This window comes from Jaculus jaculus, chromosome 1, assembly GCF_020740685.1.
Source record: "Jaculus jaculus isolate mJacJac1 chromosome 1, mJacJac1.mat.Y.cur, whole genome shotgun sequence".
In the NCBI taxonomy this organism is placed as follows: domain Eukaryota; kingdom Metazoa; phylum Chordata; class Mammalia; order Rodentia; family Dipodidae; genus Jaculus; species Jaculus jaculus.
The window spans coordinates 159,249,851-159,272,650 of record NC_059102.1 but is presented as its reverse complement, the minus strand read 5'-3'; the positions used below and the strand labels follow the sequence as shown (position 1 = coordinate 159,272,650).

The window sequence follows — 22,800 nt, the reverse complement described above, 5'->3', positions numbered from 1 at the left end:
GCTACTCTGCAAGAACATGCACTTTAGCCATCTGCAGGGTCACTGGGGTGATAATGTTTTTTTCTCTTTCTTACTCTGAAGATCTTCCCGACGAAGTCAGGGAGCGATGGGAGACGTTCTGCACGAGCTCTTTAGGAGAAACGAACAAGAGGAACACGGTAGATCTAGTAGGTTTTACAAGGTTACACTTCTGTTTTCTTTTTCTCCCCAATGCTTTTAGCTTTTGCCTGTTCCTCAGAAAACCATAAAAGGGCTTCCATTAGTCCAGTGAGTGTAGGCCAAAGACGGGCTCATGGCTCCTTCCCAGGAACAGCTTAATATTGACATTGTTTGTAGCAATCCACCCAGATACCTTCCACTTACCTCCTTGCATGACAAAAAGATGCTAAAAAGTCACCAGTTTCCAATGCACACCATCTGTTTCCACTCCCCCTCTCCCTTTCTCCCAGTCCTGGCCCTGTTCCGTCAGCACCACCCTCTGCCTGCCTTTCATTCTGTGAGTTTATTACCTTGAATACTTAGAAATCCTAATTATTCCCATGACATGCTCTAGTATTATGGAGTTGAGTTTACTTTCATTTTAGGTGATATCTGGGGGTGGGGTTTGTAGGTGATTGGAACTCCAATTTTAAAGTGTTGAACAGAATCCCTACTTTCAGCCAGGGAATAATGGCATTGATTTTTTTAAAAAATTATATTGGTCTTTGGAATGTGCTTTGTTTATTAAACACATTAAGTTTTAAGGTAAGTATTGCTTTTTTTAAAAGATAGGAAAGTATCTTTGGTCAGCTCAAGGCAGCTGGTAATGCTGTCTAGCATTCACTGTAACCAATTCTGTAGTTTGTTTAAAAAAAAAAAAAAAATCCCAGTTGTGAGCAATCCAGTTGTCTTTAATTGTTCAGAACCTAAAAACAAGCAGGAAGTAGCTGAAAACCATAGAGCATTCACTAGGTTGCCTCTTTAGACTGCCCCTATGAGTTTGGGTTTCTTTTTTCCAGACACTTGGCAGAGTCTCTAGAAATACTTTTTAAGGGAGTTGGTACAGAATTAAAAGTTCAAAGAGAGGGAATCATGAAATGGAGAGAACTATATAAAGGTAGCTTTGTGGGCCACATAAATTAAGCTAGGTCTAAGGATCCTAATGTGTTATAGCTCATCAGAGATGTTGACAGTTATGTCAGTAGCTCAGGGTCATCAAGGAAAGGCCATTTACATGACTTTCAAAAACATAAGTCAAGGCTGGAGAGATGGCTTAGCGGTTAAGCGCTTGCCTGTGAAGCCTAAGGACCCCAGTTTGAGGCTAAGTTCCCTAGGTCTCATGTTAGCCAAATGCATAAGGGGGCGCACACGTCTGGAGTTCGTTTGCAGAAGCTGGAAGCCCTGGCGTGCCCATTCTCTCTCTCTCCCTCCATCTGTCTTTCTCTCTGTGTCTGTCGCTCTCTCATAAATTTAAAAAAATTTAAAAAATATAAGTCAAAGCCGAGAGTGATGGCACACGTCTTTATAATCTCAGCACTTGGGAGGCAGTGGTGGTAGGATTTCCATGAGTTTGAGGCCAGCCCAACAGCCTGGGCTAGAGCTAGACCACCTCAAAAAAAAAAAAAAAAAAAAAGTCAGAAAGGTAAATTTTAGCCAGTTGTAGTGGTACACACTTTTAATCCCAGCACTTGGGAGGCTGAGGTGGGAGGATCACTGTGAGTTCAAGACTGAGACTACATAGTAAATTCCAGATCAGCTTTGGCTAGTGTGAGACAACCCCCCCCCCAAAAAAAAGAATAAGTTTTTATTCTACAGTGATACATACCTGAAATCTTAGCACTTAGGAGGTAAGGGTAGGAAGATAAGAAATTCCAGGCCCCTTTGGTACATAATGAGTTTGAGACTTGAACTACATACATGACCCTCAGTCTCAAAAAAAAAAAAATTTAAAGCTTTAATCATAGGTGACCCAAGCAGGGTGTGTGTGTGTTGTGTGTGTGTGACATAAGCAGGTTTATCTCGAGACCTTTTTTATTTTTTATTTTTTTTTGGTCTCAGATCCTGAGTATTTTTTCTCCATTTCGATTTAGGTCTTTGCTAGTCTAGTAAGGAATTTTAAGGATTCAGAACTATTATTATTTATGTCAGAGAGAAAGAAAATGGCAGATAGAATGTGTGTGCCAGGGCCTTCAGCCACTGCAAATGAACTTCAGGAGCATGTGCCACCTTGTGCATCTGGCTAATGTGGGTCCTGGGGAATCGAGCCTGGGTTTTTTATCTTTGCAGGCAAGCCCCTTAACCACTAAGCCATCTTTCTATTCTTGATTCAGATATTTTTTAAGGTTATTTTAAAAAATTAGTCCTAGGGTACCAAGAAGGATTTAGATGTACTCTCCAGGCTTTTAATTCTTCTCTCCCCCTCAGGCCCTCCACCCCCAAATATTTTCAGTGTAGTTACCACATTGTAGGGGAAATAGGATATTGTGATTATTAACTATAAGTGCAACTTGGTGACTATAGTGGGCTTTACCATGGAAAAGTGACAGAGTACCTATGAATGTAGTCAACGCACTTGCCTCTTAAAACACTCACCACTTGCCAGCGTGGTGGCGCGCGCCTTTAATCCCAGCACTCTGGAGGCAGAGGTAAGAAGATCGCTGAGAAGTCGAGGCCACCCTGAGACTACCTAGTGAATACCAGGTCAGCTTGGGCTACAGTGAGACCCTACCTCTGTGTGGGGGGTGGACAGTGATGGTGGGGAATTCACCGCTAGAAGTGGCCGTTAACTAGTAAGTAGACTGAATATCCCTGCCCTTTCCCAAGTGCAACATTTACTTAGTTGGATTTAATGTAACTCAGATATCACTTGGATAGCTTAAGTTTGTACCAGCTGTACCAGCAATGGCTCCCATTGTTTCTGCTACGATATTTGGTCTTTCAGCCCCATGTTTCCAAATTTATGCACAGTTCTTTCCTGTGCTGGTAGAGGAGGACTCATGGGTGAACTTCAGTGTGGGTTTCTGGTGTGGGGGAAGTTAGTCTTTATAGCAACTCACTCTATCTCTGGCTGACCTTAAACTCTGATCCTCTTCAGCCACAAAAGTGCTATTATGATCACAGGCATGCACTACCACACCTGGCTCTAAAAGTTGGTGCTTTAGTTACATACAATTGGCAAGAACTTGGATGAAGATAGGTAATAGGAAATGTTTCATACAAGCTTTAGAAAGTTAAGTTTGTTTCATTCACCACTTTTCTCTGGCACTTCTTTCCTATCATTGACAAGAGTGTCTGCATGTAGTGTAAAGTTATAGGACCATGTGAATTGCCTGGGGACATAGCGAGCTGGAGTGGTGTGAGGTTGGTGTCTCCAGTCCCAGAATAGGCAGATGCAAGGGTCTGAGTTGAGGAATTGGAATGTGCTATTAACTGTCTATAGTGGGTGTCTGTAGCTATTGATCACATCATGCTTGGTTTTCCTTGGCAGCTGAAGTGAGCAGTCACTTACTTGATCTTTTCTCTGACTAGTAATGCAGAAATTTAATTCAGAAGGTATACCTCAAAAGTTTCTTTGTTATGCTACCAGCTTGCGTGTACTTCACATAGAAATACCTGGGTTGGCAAGAGTGTTTTTTTCTGCATTCCCTCTCATTTTGTGGCTTACTAGTAGCAGTCATCAGTATGTGCCAGGCACAGAGGGTAATAGTACTCATCAGGTTGTCAAGGCCCTGCTCTGGTGGAAAGCAGAAGTGTGTGTCAGCTGCGTGGCTGCACGTTCTAGTGATAGTGCTGAGGAGTAGTGCTGGGAAGGAGCTGCAAAGTTTTCGACAGAAGGACTGACTGTTCAAAATAGGTGACCAAGGCCTGGTGTGGCGGCACATGCCTTGAGTCCCAGCATTCAGGAGGCTGAGGCAGAGGGATTGCCATGAGTTCAGGGTCAGGCTGGGCTAGAGTGAGACTATACCTCAAATAGCCCCCCCCCCAATAAAAAACCAAACTTAAGTGATCAAGGAAGACCTTACTGAGGACATTACGTAGTGGATACTTGGAGAGAGGGTGCCTTACAGTGGGGATTGTCTGTGTGTACAGGGACTGGGCAGGCTCTCTATTGTGTTAGCTATTGTCAAATGAGAGAGAAAGCCAGATAGCATTTGGGAGGCCAAGGTAGGAGGATCACTGTGAGTTTGAGGTCAGCCTGAGTCTACATAGTGAATTCTAGGTCTGGGCTAGAGCGAGACCCCACCTCAAAAAGAAAAGGAGGGGGAGAAAAAGCCAGAGGGATAGTGAGTAGCCAGAATTTGTATGACCTTATAGTTCACAATGAGCACCTTGGCTTTTGGTCATATTAACATGAGAAGCCACTAAAAAGTGGCATGATTTGACCTACAGTTTTGAAAGATCATTATGGCTGTTGGTTTGAGCAGAGCACAGATTGTAGTGGGCCCAAGGTGGTGGTAGATGTGGTGAGGAGCAGTAGTTAACAGTGTGAGGGTAGGCTGTGTAGATGTGCTATGGGCACAGAAAACAGGACTAAGGTTTTAGCTGAAGATGCAGGAAGTGGCATTTCTTGAGCTTCACGTGCCTCTGAAGGGGAGTATGTTTGCAAGTGTAGGTCAAGAGCTCAGTTTGGGTTCATCAGACTGCTGAACTGTTAGGATTCTGAATAGCAGGTTTCCCTTTTGGGTAGATTAAATAGTCTGTCTTTAGTTGACTTATTCATGCTTTATATTGGAATGACTTGGGTAGGATCAGACTCACATCCTCCACTAACAACAAAAAGTGTGCCTGCATTGTGTTATTGTTATTAACTGAGTAAACTAGTTTAATTTTAGAGAATGCATTGTAAATCACGTACGGTGGTGCACATCTGTAATCTCAGCACCCAGGAGGCTGAAGGAGGAAGACATGAGTTTAAGGCGAGCCTACGCTACGTGATGCTACGCTACGTGATGAGGCACTGTCTCAGTGAAATCAAAAGAAGCCAATGTGGTGGTGTTTGCCTTTAATCCTAGCACTTAAGAGGCCAAGATAGTATAGGCAAGAGTTCAAAGCCAGCCTGGAGCTGCACAGTGGAGTTCCAGGTTATCCTGGGTTAGAGTGAGATATCCTTCCTTGAGAAAACAAGAAGGGAGGGAAAAGGGAGGGAAAGGAAATATTTCCTGCCTCCCAGGTTTGTGACAGGTTTGAGTACCTCTTGGAAAGGAATCTGATGTCTGGCTCAGAGCGATATGCCAAGGCTGCATTGTATCCCAGTCGCGCTTAGACCTCTAAGAGCAGCCAGCCCTTTGTTCTCTCATGTTCAACTCGTCTAACATGCTTTTTTGAGTTGCCCTCTGTTTATGTACCATGAGGTTATATTCTTAAAACACATACTGGCTTGCTGGCTAAGGCCCCTCTAAATCCATTGAATATACTTGTCCCATGAAATTGCAGTTGCTATAACCAAGTAGATTTCCACACGATTCACCAGGCTCTCCTGGACCATCTCCATCCCCTTCAGCTTGTGTCTCTGATACACCCTTCACAGATTATAAATTACCAAGCAAAATGCAGGTGCTCTATACCTTGTGGGGGAAAGAGAAGGAAATATTTGGAAATACTAGATTATTCTCGCTGAATTGTATTTAGTCAGCGACAGCAGAAAAGAGCATAGTCTTATTTAGCAGTGGTTTATTTAGAATCTCACCTCTGGATTGTACTCTGAACTTGACACTGGAACCAGTGTCAGAACAATTTCTAAAGCACACCAGGCCAGTCCCTGTTAACTACAGGTTGTTAGGCATAGGCTCTGGAGTTGGCAGACAGCTGCTCATGTCTTCCCTTAAGAACAATGTTCTGTACTCATAACACTTCTACTAATAGTACAGAAATCCAGGCATATATGCCTATAAATCTTCCAATTTTGTGACTAGCCCAGGTTATATAGTGAACCCCCCACCACCAAAAAAAATAGTACAGTATAAATAACTAGAGAATACAGTGAGTCTTTCTAGAAATTCACAAGCTTACTTACCATGTGCCATAGATCAGTCGTTTATATTCATGCTGGACTTAAACATGGCATATCTTCATTTCTGTTAACACATTTCCCTGGTACTTTGTGACATTTATGAATTAATAAACATCACTTTAGCCATGAATGGCAAGCCCTTCTTAATTACTGAGGGTTGGCTATACATTGTGGAGGTGCAGAGAACACATTTTCAGAGGCAGGAAATTTAGGGTCTTTTCTGAGCAGGGAATTAGTGACTTATACTGAATGTTCTTGTCTAGTGCTTTTCTTGATGTGGGCAAGAAAGTGAAGAACTTTAAGTGAAATAGCTATATTTAAGCCTGACCTTACTAGAGGTTCATGAATAATTTCTAGGGGTGGTAGTTTTACCCCTCGGGTTTATTTTTGTTTCATCTGCATGTTGTAAACATTTAGAGATAATTACCAAAGTATTGTGGAATACTGTATCCTTTGTGACCTGACTTTGCTCATGGTAGTGATAAGAAGGGCAGGAACCATCCACTGGGCAGGTAGCACATGGAGTTAACAATCCTCTTGGTTGATTGGGTGGGCTTCACTACATAAGTGTTAGTTCTGTATTTTTCTGTTACACATTTGTGTTACACTGAATGTGATTTTTTTTCCATAAAAATGATGATACAAATGTCCAAAACTTTTCTATGTTAAATAGTTTTCTACATTTTTATGCATATAGGTTACAACCTGCCATATTCATTCATCCAGTGATGATGAAATTGACTTTAAAGACACGGGTTTCTCACAGGATTCCTCTTTGCAGCAAGTGAGTCATGCCTAAAGCTTTGCTCTTTGTTTTTATTTTGAATGCTTAGTTTAGCTGCCATTTGTGAATCAGTGTCAGAGTCAGAGTATGTATGTGGTTTGGGGTTACTTGTTAGTAAGACAAAATCATTCAAAACAGGAGGAGATGGGTACCTGGAAGATGGAGGTATAGTGATATATTCCCAGGGAATTTTTATACCTGATAACAGCCAGTCATTTTCAAGAGAAGGGCATGCAATGAGTAGTTGGCACGTCGTTTCACACACGCTCATTGTGCTGACGCTCACAGTGATGGAGCTGTTGCTGAGGTCAGGTAGAAGACTTGCATAAGAACAATAGAAACAAGAATTCAGCAGCCTTAAGATGAAACATTCAGCAACATCTCTGAAGTAAGGGGCATATTAAGATAATCCTTTCACATTGATAATGCACTTGTGATAATTCAGTTCTGTTGTGGGGACTTTTGACTTAACTTTCTGTTCAATATTCCATTTCCGTCCTTACACTCAGTTTGTTATCATTGATGAACTGTTGTTTAATTTTTTTTGGCAAAAATAAACAGGACATAAATAATCAGTATGTGCTGAGTATTATCACTGGTGCCTCTTAGAAAGTGAAAAGTCGACTAGTATCAAAATAGAAGTCCTTTAACGGGTGGTCAGCATTCACCTGGTCCTGACATGGAAAGCATTTTGATGCAACAACAGAATGAAATGGAGCTTTCTCCCCTGCACTGAATGGTGCCTGTCTTCTTTCTCTGCCTCATCTGATGCTTATGCTGGTCTTATTCTTTGCTTCCAAGTTGCATGCCTATCATATCCCAGTATTGAGGTTAAGCAATCACTTGGTTTTGATTCACCTTTCCAGTAGGCATGGCTGGTCTCCCAGTGATTCATGGCACTGGTGTCCTTTGGCAAGTGATCTAAAATGAGAGTTAGTGTTAAGGAGCAGCTGCCCACAGAAAGCACTGTTGAGGAGCAATACCTTCTTGGAGATACACATCTTTGATTTCAACCCAGCATAGCTAATTTTGAGTCCTTTTGCATCCAAGCAGCTCTCTCTTTTCTCCAGGGCTCTCTGATATTGTCCTACTTAGACAGTTGTCTCTCCACTGAAGCAGCAGGAAATTTTAAAATGATCAGCTTAGCCAGGCATGAACCCAAATGCTGAGTATTGCTAGCTCCAGGAATGAAGCTTGATGAGCAGATGAAAACTGTCAAGGTGATTTTGTACCTGTGAACTCTAACATAATAAAAAAGGTACCCTAAACATGCCTTTGTAAATATGCTAGTAAGCTTGGACACTCATCCTCCTCCTTGTCCTGTAGATTGAACCCAGTACCTTTACAGATGCCTGGACTTCCAGCCACTGATTAAATCTAAAGGTGGTTAGTTTTAGGCACCTGGAAAGTAGGTCTCCTGAACTTCTCATGATACCTGGTTCCAGACTCATGTCTGTTGTAGTGGGAGTTTCTTCACATTAGTTTTTCTGGTTTGCTGTGCTGTTCCTTTAGATGTAGGAAGAAAACTTACCATCTTTTCTTATCGGCAGGTTTTCAGTAAGCTGGAAGTTTACTGCTTTCTCAAGCTATAAGCCAGCCACAGGGCATTTCGAAAATATTCAAAGTTGTGGGTTTTGCTTTTTGAGAATGCAAGTCCAGGTTAGAGTTTCACTATAGCTGCCATTGTAAGCATAATATAAACTTATTTCAACTTCAACTTTTAATTCACATTTGAATTTGGGCCTCCTACTGACAAAATCACCAAGGGTGGAGAGCTCAGGGCAGGTCATTTAACATGTAACCTCCTGTCACAGATAGAACCTTGTGCAGTGTGTGAGTACCGCGTGTTACCTGTGCCCTGCTCATTTTGTTCTGCCCCAGTACTATTCTGGTTTCCCACTGTCTCCACAATGTCTGGAGACTTCAGGCCTCACAAGTTCCACTGGTAGTGCTGACACCTCTAGCACTCACGTCACAGAGGATTGAGATAGGCAGTCAGATCAGACTGAGTTCACAGCTATTTCCATGGTCAGAGTCACAGTGCTAGAAAGTGTACTTTTGGAAGCTGAGCGTGGTGGCGCACGCCTTTAATCCCAGCACTCGGGAGGCAGAGGTAGGAGGATCTCCGTCAGTTCGAGGCCACCCTGAGACTCCATAGTGAATTCCAAGTCAGCCTGGGCTAGAGTGAAACCTTACCTTGGGAAAAAAAAAAAAAAAAAAGAAAGTGTACTTTTGGGAGATCACCTTGAGACTATATAGTGAATTCCAGGTCAGCCTGGACTAGAGCGAGACCCTACCTTGAAAAACCAGAAAATAAAAAAGGGTACTTTGCATAATGATGATTACAGCCATGTGGTACTTTCTTATTGCTGTCATGTAAGCTTTGTAGCGTTATTAGTAGGAAAGAGATTTGAAACGTTCTTTTCTGGTTTGTATCTTCCCAGAAAATAATGACAATTATAATGTGTCATTTATCTTTTTTCCTGCATTATTGCATGAAGTAACTATCATTAGCTGTATAACTGTCTAGGATGAACATGAATACAAGTGTGTACATGTGGATATATGTATATATCATGTAAACATCTGTAATATCTTTACTAGTTGTATTCTCTTTGGGAAGTATGGAATTTTGGAAGACATTTCTTCCCCTTTGTACCCAAAAGAATCATAATATGCTCACTAGCAGTGCAGAAAAAATGAAAAAAATCAAAACAACTGGATGGTGCCCTTGTGTTGCTTGTCTATGGCTGTTTGCTTAGCACATTGACCCCATGGTTCTTTAGCCCATTCTAGAAATACCAAGCATCTATTTTGCCTCACAAGAGAGAAGGCTGCAGTTCAGAGGAGTTGGTTTCGTTCTTCTTGGGTGAATGAATATGAAGGCTGCCTATCCCATTTTCCTTTTATATGTTCCAAACTTGGACCACCTAGAACTTGGTCTATTCTTCTGCTTTGACCCAAATTCCCACGATTCAGATCTTATCCAATAGGCCCCTACAAAGCTACCTCTGCTGAGTGAGTGAATGCTGGCTCATGTTCCCATGTGTTTATGACACCATCTCTGAGGGCCATGAAAGTGTGAGTGAACTGGGTGGGGCCGGGGTCGGGAAGGACAGGTGTACCATTGTTTTACATGAGAGGAAAGTGGAATTTGGGGTTCTTTGTATATAGCTATACCAGATACAATGCTTTTCTTGTCTTTTTTTTTTTTTTTTCTCAGACCTAAGCAAAAGCCTTCCAAAGCCAAATATAAGCTTACTTTTTAAATCACCCACAGTTTGGACTATCCATGCCATAATTCCCTGCCATGAGAGTTAGCATCTTCGGAAACTAATGATACAGGAGTGCTTCAGTAGGCATCTGCAGGATGGGGTCTATGGACTCTGCCCAGGTGATAACCCAATGAGAAAGTCCATTGACTCAGTTACAGCTGCCACCTTCCCAGCAAGTGTAATTGCTGCTGCCCCTCCTGGGGCCCCACTGCTGAGAATAGTGGTTTTTCCCCCCTCAAGCACATCCAGGGTCACATAGTCCCGTTGTGATAGTCTTGGTGAGAGTAAGGAGGCAGCACTTGCTTCATGTGTTCTATCCTGTCCAGTGTGTGTGGGCATGCTCATTGATTGCTTAAAATGAGGCTGTCAGTACACTCATGGAGTCCATTTTAACATTCCTACATTTTTTAACTGTGAAGACGCACTTGAACCCGGTGCTTCCTAGATGTTGATAAAGATACAGAGCTGGCTTCTCCCCAAGCCTTGTAATGTTCTGGGCTCTTGGGGGTGATTTCAGATGATGTTAGAACTTCCCTCCCTTAGCCAGGCAGTACACCTTTAATCCCAGCACTCAGGAGGCAGAGGAGGGACGATTGCCATGAGTTCAAGGCCACACTGAGACTACATAGTGAGTTCTAGGTCAGCCTGGACTAGAGCAAGACCTTACCTCGAGAAGGAAAGGGGGGGGGAACTTCCCACCCTTTCCCTTAGGTACATAGATAGTATAGAAAGAAGTTCCTTGTGTTAGACCCTTCCGAGACTCAAAGACTTGAGCCAGCATTTTGGGGGGGATCATGATTGTGTTCATCAGTCGTTGTTCCTTTGGTACTGTTTTGCTGTGGTGGGTGGGGGTGGTAAGATGGCAAGGGAGTAGGGAGGGAGAGGGAAGAAAAGATAAGGGAGGGAGGCCACCACTGGTTAAATCTTGTGAGAAGTTGGTTGTGTCTGGAGGTGATGGTGCACCTTATAATTTCAGACATCACATGTCTCTTGATCACTTTCTCAAACTGGGTTTAACCCATACATTGTAAAAAAAAAAAAAAAAATTAACAGTAGATTATACATTATAATCATTAAACATTTCTTAAAATGGATGTGCATTAGAAATTTTTGTTGAGCACATTTCAAGTTTTTCACCTTTTTGGGCAAAACATGTCTGAAATTATTTAATTTTTTTATAGAGAAACACACCAACTTTTAAAGCCATATGGCTATGAGATGATTACTGGAACACAAAGGGGCAAGTAGTACATAGAATGTCATTAGAATCATGATATCACTGTCACTGGTCCTGGGGTTGCCAGGCCTTTTCTGATTATCAGATGCAACAAATGACGTCCAATTTTATTGACCAGTTCGGCTTCAACGATGAGAAGTTTGCGGATCAAGATGACATTGGCAAGTGAGTATGTTCCCATGTCTTTGTCCGTCTCTCACACTCTTTGTTTGTTTGTTTGATTCTTTGTTTTTTCGAGGTAGGGTTTCACTCTCGTCTAGGCTGATCTGGAATTCACTCTGTATTTTCAGGGTGGCTTAACTCACTGTGATCCTCCTACATCTGCCTCCTGAGTGCTGGGATTAAAGGTGTGCACCACCACGCCCAGCCACTCCCGCCCTTTGAAGCACTTCTTGGGACTCTTGTATTCCTGAGTTGCAAGTTTGTGGGAAAATTACAACAGCTAGCTAAGATTGTCCTGGAAAGAAGCATTTGCCTCTTCATAGAGAAATGTTTTTATTAGATTCTTTTTAAAATGAAGTCTCACTATGTTGCCCCAGGAGATTCTTCAATTTCCTAGCTCAAGCTTTCAAAGCAGCCGGGCCACATTCATGTAACATTGCCCCCCTTAGGTTATCCCTTTTTAAAAAATATTTTCAATTTGACAGAGAAAGAGAGAAATAGGCAGATAGAAAGTGAGAAAGAATGGGCGTACCAGGGTCCCCAGCTGCTGCAAACAAATTCTAGATACTGTAGACGAACTCCATACACATGCATCTGGCTTATGTGGGCCCTGAGTAATTAATCCTGGGTCCTTTGGCTTTGCAGGCAAGCACCATCTCTCCAGCCCAGATTATCCTTTTTATGGGGACTCACTTCACCATTCTGCTCTTCTCTGTGTCTAATCACATTACCAAAAGTAATTTATTTCCATGTCATTCACAGCCTAGTCAGAGGCATGCATGATAAGAGTGTATTCCAGCACATGACCAGGGTGGCACAAGCAGCCCTGCCTGCCTTTGTGCTCTGCTATAAGGAAATCGTTGCCAGGAGGTCTGGGTTTTTGCAAGAGACAGGCACTCAACTCACCCATTCTGTAGTCAGGTAACAGAATAACAAGTACTGTACAAGATTAGTGAATAAAAGAAGTGTAGGTGATTTGTAGAACTGGACACGGCTTTGTAGGAAAGATGTATAAACAAAGTGTTTTTGTCATGCGTACTGTATCTCATTAGAACAGGTGCAGGTGGGATTTGAATCGTAGGGGCTGACTCTCGTCTGGTGTCTAATTTAGCGCCTTCTCAGCAGTCAGTTCTCAGTATTCATTTTATTACAGTCAGTGGAGGCTGCTGTTTATTACTATTTGAGCCTTTATTTGTATAGCACACTTTTGAGATGTTGATGGGCTGTGAATTCTTTACTGGGTTATGCACCATGGAGACGAGAAGTCAGGAGTGCCTGTACACTGTGTCCACGGGTTGGGCCTAGTACCTGAGAGTACTGTTGGAAGTTTTCTTGTTTTGGCTTGGTTCTTGGCACGTACCTTTTTTCTTGGTTATATCAGTGTGGCACCTGGAACCATAGTTGTCACCACAGATGTTAATAGGAAGGCTCTTAGGTTGACACAAAGGCTTAGTTCTCAAAAGACTGCCATCCCACCCCCTCCCAACCTGTGTACCTTGCTTGGTAACATCCTTTAATACAGGGAAATTATTTTTGTTTATTACTAATGGAAACTTTTAATGATAATGTAAATATTTTTAATTTTGAAAATTTCATGAATAATTTTTATTTTATTTATTTATTTTATTTTATTATGGATAATTAACAATTTTCATGTTTAATTTTCAGTGTTTCGTTTGATCGGGTGTCAGATATCAACTTTACTCTCAATACAAATGAAAGTGTAAGTATAAGTGTTTGCTGCTGTGGGTAATGTGGTGAGATGGAGCCTACATGTGGCTGCCCTGTGCCCCAACTACTCTGCACTCTTAAGAACCCACGTCCAAGTTGATGTTCCTATGGGCTTGTGTTTACAGCCCTGACTTAAGGTTTAGCTGGGTTGATAAAACCAGGATCACTTGTGAACACAACATAGACAGTTGTCCTCTAAAGGAAAGGTACAGCTTGTCTTCTTGTTATTGCCATGAAAGGAACTTGGTTTAGATTGGTGCTAGCCTCTCTACCAGGTCTATACGGAAATACTGAGACAGTTGTGACGGCTTATTTGCCAATGTGATGAGGTAGAGTCAACTGACATGAGTGTTGTGACTCATCACTATTTAGCTGGGCAGTACAGTAGATGGGCAGGCCTCTTGTTGGACAGATTTGGGGTTCAGGAAAGTCTTAATGACTGACACTTCCACAAGTGAGTTCATGAGAAGATGGTTTATGCCTCTTACAAACCATCTTCTTGGGAATTTTTTCTTATATAGAAGGTAACATTGATGCTTATGATTTGTTTTGGTATGTGTAATAAGCACCTTTTTTTCCAAAACAAATGAAAAAATGCAGTTTTCATTGGTAACTTCAGGGAGAAATTTTTGACCTTAAATTGTTTCACTTTGTTCTCACTTGTGCTATTGTGTAGGGAAACATTGCCCTGTTTGAAGCCTGTTGCAAGGAAAGAATACAGCAGTTTGATGATGGTGGCTCTGATGAGGAGGATATCTGGGAGGAAAAGCACATTGCCTTTGCACCAGAATCCCAGAGAAGATCCAGGTAAGCTTCACAGGAGACCTGCATGTGTTATTACCACCTATGCTTGACCCAGTGCTTTTGTCCTCATTAGGAGAGATGCCCTGAAGGGTAGCAAGAGAGTACTGCCCATTCTTCCATTGGCATATGGCATGCAAAGCCATCTGCTTAAAGATGCTGCTTCTGTTTGCACATGGAGCTGTAATGTGACCCAGCACTTTTTTTAAATTTTTCATTTTATTTTGGTTCTTGTTTGCCAAGGAACTTTTTTCTTGGTTCGATTTGGTCCCTGAAACCCTTGTTGCTCTCACAGAAGGTATAATTCCTTTGTAGAAAGGCCCAGTGAGTCACAGAACTGATTCAATTCCCAGTACTATAAAGAAAACAAAGATGTACTATAAATTCAAAAATAACAAAGCAGGAAATAATATTATAGGCCTCAAAGGAAGTAAATAAAAGGTTCCAAAAGTGAATAGAGAAACAAAACTAACAGTAAAGTGATAAAAACATGAAATTGACTCTTAAGGAGCTCTTAACAACAGTGCATTGCCCTCACTACAAGCGAGAGGGCCAGAGATAGCACTCACTGGCAAAGTGTTTGCAAGGCCATGGGCTCACTTTCTGGGACCACAAAGTGAGTAAATAAAAGTTAATATTGTCATTTGAATAAAATACAAAGCCTAGTTAGTTGTATGTGTCTGTGAGAAACATTTCTTGGTATAGACAAATAATTAATAGGAAATGAAAACCAATATCATACTCAAGAGATGCAAAACTGGAAGATATACATTAATCTTAGAAGTAAATCTCAAAGGAAAGAGCAAGTTACCTAATAAAGGATCCGTTCACCAAGAGGATATTAGAATGCTAAGTAGTTTTGTATGTAATGTAACAGCTGCAAAATACAGGGTGGTAGAACTGTAAAGAGAAGTGAATGCATGCACACTTATAGCCAGATAATTCTACGCCGTTTTCAGAATTGGTGAAACAGGCAGAAGTCATAAGGATATAAAATGTTTGAACTACACTGTCTACTGACATACTCTGCTTGCACATTTGTAAATTAAGCACTCTACCCAACAAAAGCAAACATGCTTGCCAGTATAGACCTTCTTGAGGCCATAAAGCAAGTCTCAATCAAGCCTAAAGAGTTAAAATCATTTTGTGGTGAAAATGGAATGAACCAAACAAGAAATTCTCTGAGAGCCAAAAAGTGGTGTCACACACCTGTAATATTAGCACTTGGGAAGTAGAGGCAGAATTGTGAGTTCTAAGCCAGCCTCAACTACATGAGAAACCTGTCTGGAGGAAAGGAAGAAAGGTAACAGGAAATTCTTCAGGATTTTGAAAAGAAAGAAAAGGTAAACCCAGTATTTCAGTTTAAAAAGTACTTGGGGAGTTATTTTAGCATTGTCTAGCTGTATTGGAGGTGAAATCCCTCAAAACTATGACTTTAGATTCTACAATAAGAAACTAGAAACTGGGTGTGGTGGTGCATGCCTTTAATCCCAGCACTTGGGAGGCAGAGGTAGGAAGATTGCCATGAGTTCGAGGCCACCCTAAAATTACATAATGAATTCCAGGTCAGCCTGAGCTAGAATGAGACCCTGCCTCGAAAAAACTAAAAAAGAAAGAAAGAAAGAAAGACACAAACTAGAAAAATAGCAAATTAAACCCAGTTAAGCAGAATAAGTAGAATTTAGTGAATATAAAAAATTAGTGAATAGAAAATTAGTGAAACCAAAACTTGATCTTTTTTAAAAAATATATTTATTTATTTATGAGAGAAAGAGGCAGAGATAGAGAATGGGCATGGCAGGGCCTCTAGCCACTGCAAACTCCAGGTTCATGTACCACAGTGTGTATATCTGGCTTAAAATGGGTTATAGGGAATCAAACCTGGGTCCTTAGACTTTACAGGCAAGCACCTTAACTGCTAAGCCATCTCTCCAGCCTAAAAAACTTGATCTTTGAGAAGAGCATTAGATAAATTTCTAGCCAGAATGGCAAGAAAAAAAGATGTAAATTATTAAGAATGAAATGAAACATCAATAACTGGCAACCTGAATGATTTTGGAAGCTATAAAGGCCCAAGATTAAAGGAGATAGCATGAATAGTGCTGTATCTGCTAATACTGACTTTCCAAAACTTCCCACTAGACAGGTGTCCTGGCACACACCTGGAATCTCAGTGCTTCAGAGGCAGACATGAGAATAAAATATTATAGGCCAGGTTGGGATCTATGCGAGTTCCTGGATTACATAGTGGGTTGGAGGCTAGAGGGAAATTCCCATCATAAAGTAGAGGGTTCAAGTTCAGATGGCTTCACTGATTAATGTCACTGAGCATTTCAAGAAAATATTATGAGTTTTATACAGAAGTTTCCAGAATGCTGAAAGGAAGGGGGAATATGCAGATCAAATTCAATAATAGGTCATGACCAAGGATTTATTTCAATAATATATAATCACTTTAACCTTTTAAAACCTGTAATACATGCATGATGAATCTGTTCTTGATTTTTTTTCAAAAAGAAGCTGGGCATGTGGCATATGCCTTTAATCCCAGCTCTCAGGAGGCAGAGGTAGGAGGATCGCCATGAGTTCAAAGCCACCTGAGACTACATAGTGAATTCCAGTCACTCTGGACTAGAAGGACCCTACCTTGAAAAACAAACAAAAACATGCCAGGCATGGTGTCACATATCTTTTATACTAGCACTCAGGAGGTTGAGGACTGTGAGTTCACTGTCAGCTTAGGCTAGAGTGAGACTTGGGGGCGGGGGGACTCTACAAATTAGATATGAAGGGGAATTTCTTCAGCCTTATTAAAGTATCTAGGAAGAGTGTACAGTGGGCATCATATATAAAGACTGACTAACTTACTCCCAAGATCAAGAACTTCAAGAAAAAGGGTGTTTAAATGCTATAACTTCTTTCCAGTGTTGGGCTGGATTTCTAGCTAGTGTTTTCATTCTCGCTAGTGTTGTTATTATTGTTGTTGCTATTATTATAAGGAGGAGGAAGGAGGGAGGGGAAGAAGGAAAAGAGAGGGAGGGAAAAGATTATAAAGGAAGAAGTAAGCAGTTTTCAGACATGATTACTAATGTAGAAGTTTGCAGAAATATACAAAAGAAGCAGTAGAGTAGTTGAAATGCATTTCATGAAGTTGCACAGCACACTATGAATATAATTCTATCTCTACCTTCCTTATGGGTTGAAATGGATTTTTTTTTTTTTTTCGAGGTAGGGTCTCACTCTGGTCCAGGCTGACCTGGAATTAACTCTGTCATCTCAGGGTGGCCACAAACTCATGGCAATCCTCCTACCTCTGCCTCCCGAGTGCTGGGATTAAAGGCGTGCACCACCACGCCCAGCAGAAATGGAAATTTTTAAGCACTATTGTTCATAATAGCAGCAAAAGTGAAATACATGTTAATTTAAAGGCCTCTGTATAGTGATATCTATAAAACATGTTGGGGCGAAGTGAAAGACAATTGGATGAATATTTATGAATTCAAGGATGACATGAGGGTGCCAGTTTCCTGCTCTCATCCACAGTGTCTACACGGTCCTCGGGAGTCCTGTCACACTTGGATAACAGTTGCTTTTATGCATCTGGGTTATATGGGTAATGGAGAATGGAACCTGGGGTCCTTTGGCTTTGCAGGCAAGCACCTTAACCACTAAGCCATCTCTTCAGCCCACCACTTGGTTTTAGAGCCATATGGAGATGAACAACACTGCATCAGCTAAACTGACTTTGGTAATGAACTATGGGACCCGATTTTACAATGTAATTAAAACTGAGTGATTCTTACAGGCAAAAATGGAGGAATGGGTCATCGGGACAGGCTGGAGAACACATGATGGTGCAAAGGCAGCTCAATGGCACTGGAACAGTAGGGCTTCCATATTTACAAGATGAACGTTGATCCATCCTTCTGTTGTCTCAAAATGGATCTTAGGCCTAAGTGCAAAACATGAAACTAAATGTGCTACAAGATGTAGGGCATCTTTTGATTAGACAAAGCAAAGATTTACTGAAGCATGATACATTAAAAATTTACTTCTGGGCTGGAGAGATGGCTTAGCGGTTAAGCGCTTGCCTGTGAAGCCTAAGGACCCCGGTTCGAGGCTCGGTTCCCCAGGTCCCATGTTAGCCAGATGCACAAGGGGGCGCACGCGTCTGGAGTTCGTTTGCAGAGGCTGTAAGCCTTTGCGCGCCCACTCTCTCTCTCTCCCTTTATCTTTCTCTCTGTGTCTGTCGCTCTCAAATAAATAAATAAATAAAAATTAAAAAAAAAAATTTACTTCTCATTGGACTTCATTGCAACTTGAAACCTTACTCCTGAGGAAAAAATCATAGGAAGAGAATCAAAGAAGAAACCATTCACTTGGAGGAGATCTGTTTTATGCAGTATTTTGCCATGCAATCTAGGCTTCAAATGCATAATCCTCCTGTCTCTGCCTCCTGAGTGCTGGAATTACTGAAGGGAGCCACCATGACCAGCTTTAAAAGTTAAGGAATTTACTGGATTAGCTCCACAAGTGTAGGAAGTAATAGAGCTAAAGCTAGGGTTCCAAATTTGGTGTTCTTTCTCTGTGCTTAGTTGAGTAATGGTGGCTCACTTAAGAGGATCACCGTGAGTTCTAGGCCATTCTGGGCTACAGAGTGAATTTCAGGTCAGCCTGGACTAGAGTGAGACCCTACTTTAGACTTACTTTTGTTTTCTTTTTTCTCTGAGGTAGAGCCTCACTCTATCTCAGGCTGATCTGGAATTCACTGTGTTGTCTCACATTGGCCTTGAACTCATGACAATCCTCCTACCTCTGCCTCCCAAGTGCTGGGATTACAGGCATGTGCCACCACACCCAGCGAGACCCTACTTTAAACAACAACAAACACACACACCAAACCTACTTTGGGGCTGAAGAGATGGCTCAGCAGTTAGGTGTTTGCCTACAAAGTCAAAGGACCTTGGTTTGAATCCCCAGGACCCACGTAAGCCAAATGCACAAGGTGGCACATGCGTCTAGAGTTTGTTTGCAGCAGCTGGAGTCCCTGACACGCCCATATTCATTCATTCATTCATATTCATTCTCTTTTTCTTTCTCTCTCTCTCTGTCTCTCTGCCTAAAAATAAAATATTTTAAAAAACTTACTTTGGTCAGATGTTGAAGATCAAGAGTTTAGATGTAAAAGTGTTTTGGAGAAAGCTGAAGAGTAAGATATATGAGATCAGTCTGCTCTATCTTTTCCAAATGATATAGTCAGGTCTACCCCCTTGCTCCATTGAGATTGAACCCAATGGTTATGACAGTTTTATCATCACTGATACTTATACTTCTGCATAACACGTTCAGCACAAGTGATCCTGCCATGGGAAGGGAGATAGAACAGTCAGTGAATATGTTAATTCCAAATACAAATTGCCTGGTTTGTTCTGAGTTCATGGCAAGACCATTTCTCTCCAAAATTCTCTGGCAAATCTAGCAGCAGCAGACAGCAGTGGGGTTGGCAGAAACAAGTGGCCAAGTAGACCACAGCTGTCATTTGCACAAATATGGTGACACTAGGTAGGTGGCATTCCAGTCAGATAGAGAATCGTGTGGAGCAGCTACTGCACATTTGGTTCATCCTGAAAATTCATGTCTTGCAACTGTCTTATTTGTTCGCTTTTTCACATATAGGGTACTCAGTACTTCAGAAACCCTGCTTTCAGCCTTTGGTTGAGGTCAATATTGATGGCACTGAATTAATCACAGCATCCTACAGAAAATGCCATTAACGAATTATATGAAGTACTATAAAAAAGGTATCACAGTTTTTGAAAAATGTTCTAAAGAGATATAGGCTGCCATAAAAAGGTGCTCATGAGGAAGCTGTATATTCCCACCATAGTGAGTGCTGCTGCCAGCCTGCAGAAGGCAGTTGTCTGCACTGCAGTCTATACAATAGCCCAGGAAGGAGATAGCCTGCGCTTTATCATACACTTGGGCTGATTGAAATTCAGTGTGGTTTTCAGTTGTTGAGTGACCTTTCCACTTTTCTGGCTATCACTGGTAGCTTATGAGTAACATTAAACATTTTGGGCCTTTTTTCTTTGTGGTAGTTCTGGCAGTACAGACAGTGAAGAAAGCACAGATTCTGAAGAAGAAGATGGAGCCAAACAAGACTTGTTTGAATCCAGTAGTGCCAATACAGAGGATAAAATGGAGGTGGATCTAAATGAACGTAAGTTTTCCTTATATTAGTTGTAGTGAATGAAATTAGGTATTTTTAAAAATAAGTGAAAGAAGGCTAGAGAGATGGTACAGTGGTTAAGGTGCTTGCCTGCAAGGCTTAGTGACCTGGGATCAGTTCCCCAGTACCCATGTAAAGCCAGATGCACAAAGTGGTGCATGCATCTGAAGTTCATTTGCAGTGGTTGGAGGCCTTGTCACACCCCGTGTATTTGTGTGTGTGCTTGTCTGTCTCCTTTCATATAAATAAATCTTAAAAAAAAAAAAAAAGCAGGCAAAAGAGTATCCTGCAGCATCTGAGACCGCTTGTGAAGGAATACACTAAGGAAAGGAGGGGTTACAGTCTAAGCATCTTGCTTAGTCTGGTTGGGACATCAAGGCCCCTCCCCTCACCACACCCGCCAGTTCCCAGCGCTTGTGCTGTGACAAGTGGAAAGATGAGGCAGCAGTTGTATTTGAGGGAATCATGGATGGAGCCCACAAGATGAAGCAACTTAATGCTCAAGTACTTCAATGATGTCTTCATAGTTTGTGAAACTTTCATCCCTAAGACTTGTTCAGCCCTTAATGTGTGTGCCCTTCCACTTACTAAGAAGACTTGAGTTTGCTGGCCTTTAGAAAATACCACTAACTTTCTAAAAAATTAATTTATTTATTTGAGAGAGAGAAAGAGAATGGGTGTGCCAGGGCCTCCAGTCATTGCAGACGAACTCCAGATTCTTGCACTCCCTTGTGCATCTGGCTTACGTGGATCCTGGAGAGTCAAACTGGGATCCTTTGGCTTTGCAGGCAAATGCCTTAACCACTAAGCCATCCCTCCAGTCCCTGCTAACTTTTAAAGCTCAGAAAAATGTTCATGGTTTCATAGGGGACTTTGCTGAAGGCTGACCATTCCTTCTCATCAGCATAGCCTTTATGTCTTTAGTCCCTCCTGGAGCTTCAGAGCCAGACAGGCCTTCTGCAGTCATCCCTGCACATTCCCACACAATTAGGTTCAGAAGTTTGGTACCAGAGAGAGGCTCCTCCAGCCCAATCTCTTCATCTCCCTGTCCTTGGGCATGGAAAGTGGGCTCTGCTATCAGGCTTAGTCAGCATGCCTTTGTGTGCTACATGCCAGGAAAGTAACTGAGTAGCCACCGCCTCTTCCTGCAGGCCTTGTTGCTCCCGTGAAGGCAGAAGTGCTGGGAGGCTGTGCCTGTGAGTAGAGTGCTGGGAGGGCAGGAAAGGAGCATTTCTCTATCACAGCCTCAGGGTTCCCGAGAAGCTTCAGGACCACTAGAAAGGGAAAAGAACAGCAAGAAGGCAGGACCGGAACAGCATGTAGATGGTGACGCTGAAGGCCAATCAAGAGCTGTATTCAGAAGTTTGTCGACTTAAGCACCTGACAGACTCATGGCAGCCTATGAGAACTGAAAGCTAGAACTGGGGACAGCTGAGTGGATGGGGTGAGCAGCAGGGAATCCGGAGTAGGAGATGAACTCTAGCATTGGTAGCCTTGATTTTTTTTTTTTTTAAGTAGAGTTCAGTAGCATTTCCTTTCATTTAACACAGTGCCCTTAATCCACACTGTGTGGTCATCCATACAGTAGCAGATACAGGATTTCCTCCTCAATTAAAGCTAAAAAATATTCCAGCATTGTTTGGCGTGGTGGATTATGCCTTAATTCCAGCAAGAGAATTAGGAGTGCAAAATTACCCTTGGCTACATAAACGCCGCCCTGAGCTGTATGTACAACAGATCACTAGAGCATTTCTATTTGCCCCAAATAGCGGTTAACCTCTCAACAATTCCCGTTGCCCCTTCCTCACCTCCTGGCACTACCATACTTTGAGATGCTAGGAATCTGGTAAAGATCCCTGTATAAATGGCGTAGTCATACTCTTGTCATTTGTGACTGGTTCATTTCACTCAGCACAATGTCCTTAGCATTCATCCATACAGTAGTGGGTATAGGATTTTCACTGATGTTAAAGCTAAGTGAAGAATATTCCAGACAGCACTCAGGAGGCAGAGGTAGGAGGATTGCCATGAGTTCAAGGCTACTCTGAGACTACATAGTGAATTTCAGGTCAGCCTGAGCTAGAGTGAGACCCTACCTCAAAAAACCAAAACAAACAAACATAAAAAGAATATTCCCGAACTACTGGGTGTGGTAGTGGTGCATGCTTGTAATCCCATCAGGAGAATTAGAACTTCAAAGACTTCCTTGGCTACATAGCAAGTTCAAGGGCAGGCTGGGCTGTATGAAACTCTCAGTGGGGACAAAACCCCAAGCTTAGTATGGCTTCCCACATGCCACTGCTACGGGTGTGGGCTGGGGGAGATGAGCAAAATGCCTTGGGTGACACGTTTACCTTGACTCCTCGGCTCAGTATCATAGGGCCCCAGCCTCCTATTTCCCTGTTGCTTGGGAAAGGCTGCTTTTTATCTATAGATCTGAAACAGCGCCACATACCCTTCCCCCACTAAGAGTAGTTTTTCCAGTTAGGGTGGGCCCGGGGGTAGTCTGAGAAGTACTACCCCAGAGTTATGACTGGAGGACTTCTCATGCAGCCTGATGAATTGTACAGTGACACCGGCAAGCAGTGAAAC

General features: G+C 42.1%; 1 protein-coding gene across 16 annotated transcripts in view; it reads left to right on the top strand.

Annotated features, from left to right (window-relative positions):
- Ppp6r3 (protein phosphatase 6 regulatory subunit 3) overlaps nt 1-22,800 on the top strand; it is a 161,223-nt gene that overhangs the window by 118,867 nt on the left and 19,556 nt on the right. For 6 of the 16 annotated variants that reach the window (XM_045144456.1, XM_045144470.1, XM_045144475.1 and 3 more), the window contains 6 exons: nt 82-167; nt 6,687-6,773; nt 11,353-11,450; nt 13,116-13,170; nt 13,855-13,985; nt 20,078-20,199. In XM_045144456.1, coding sequence (XP_045000391.1) covers nt 82-167; nt 6,687-6,773; nt 11,353-11,450; nt 13,116-13,170; nt 13,855-13,985; nt 20,078-20,199 — 579 coding nt within the window. The remainder of the gene's footprint in view (nt 1-81; nt 168-6,686; nt 6,774-11,352; nt 11,451-13,115; nt 13,171-13,854; nt 13,986-20,077; nt 20,200-22,800) is intronic. The other 10 variants (XM_045144516.1, XM_045144521.1, XM_045144495.1 and 7 more) reach the window with 5 other exon arrangements.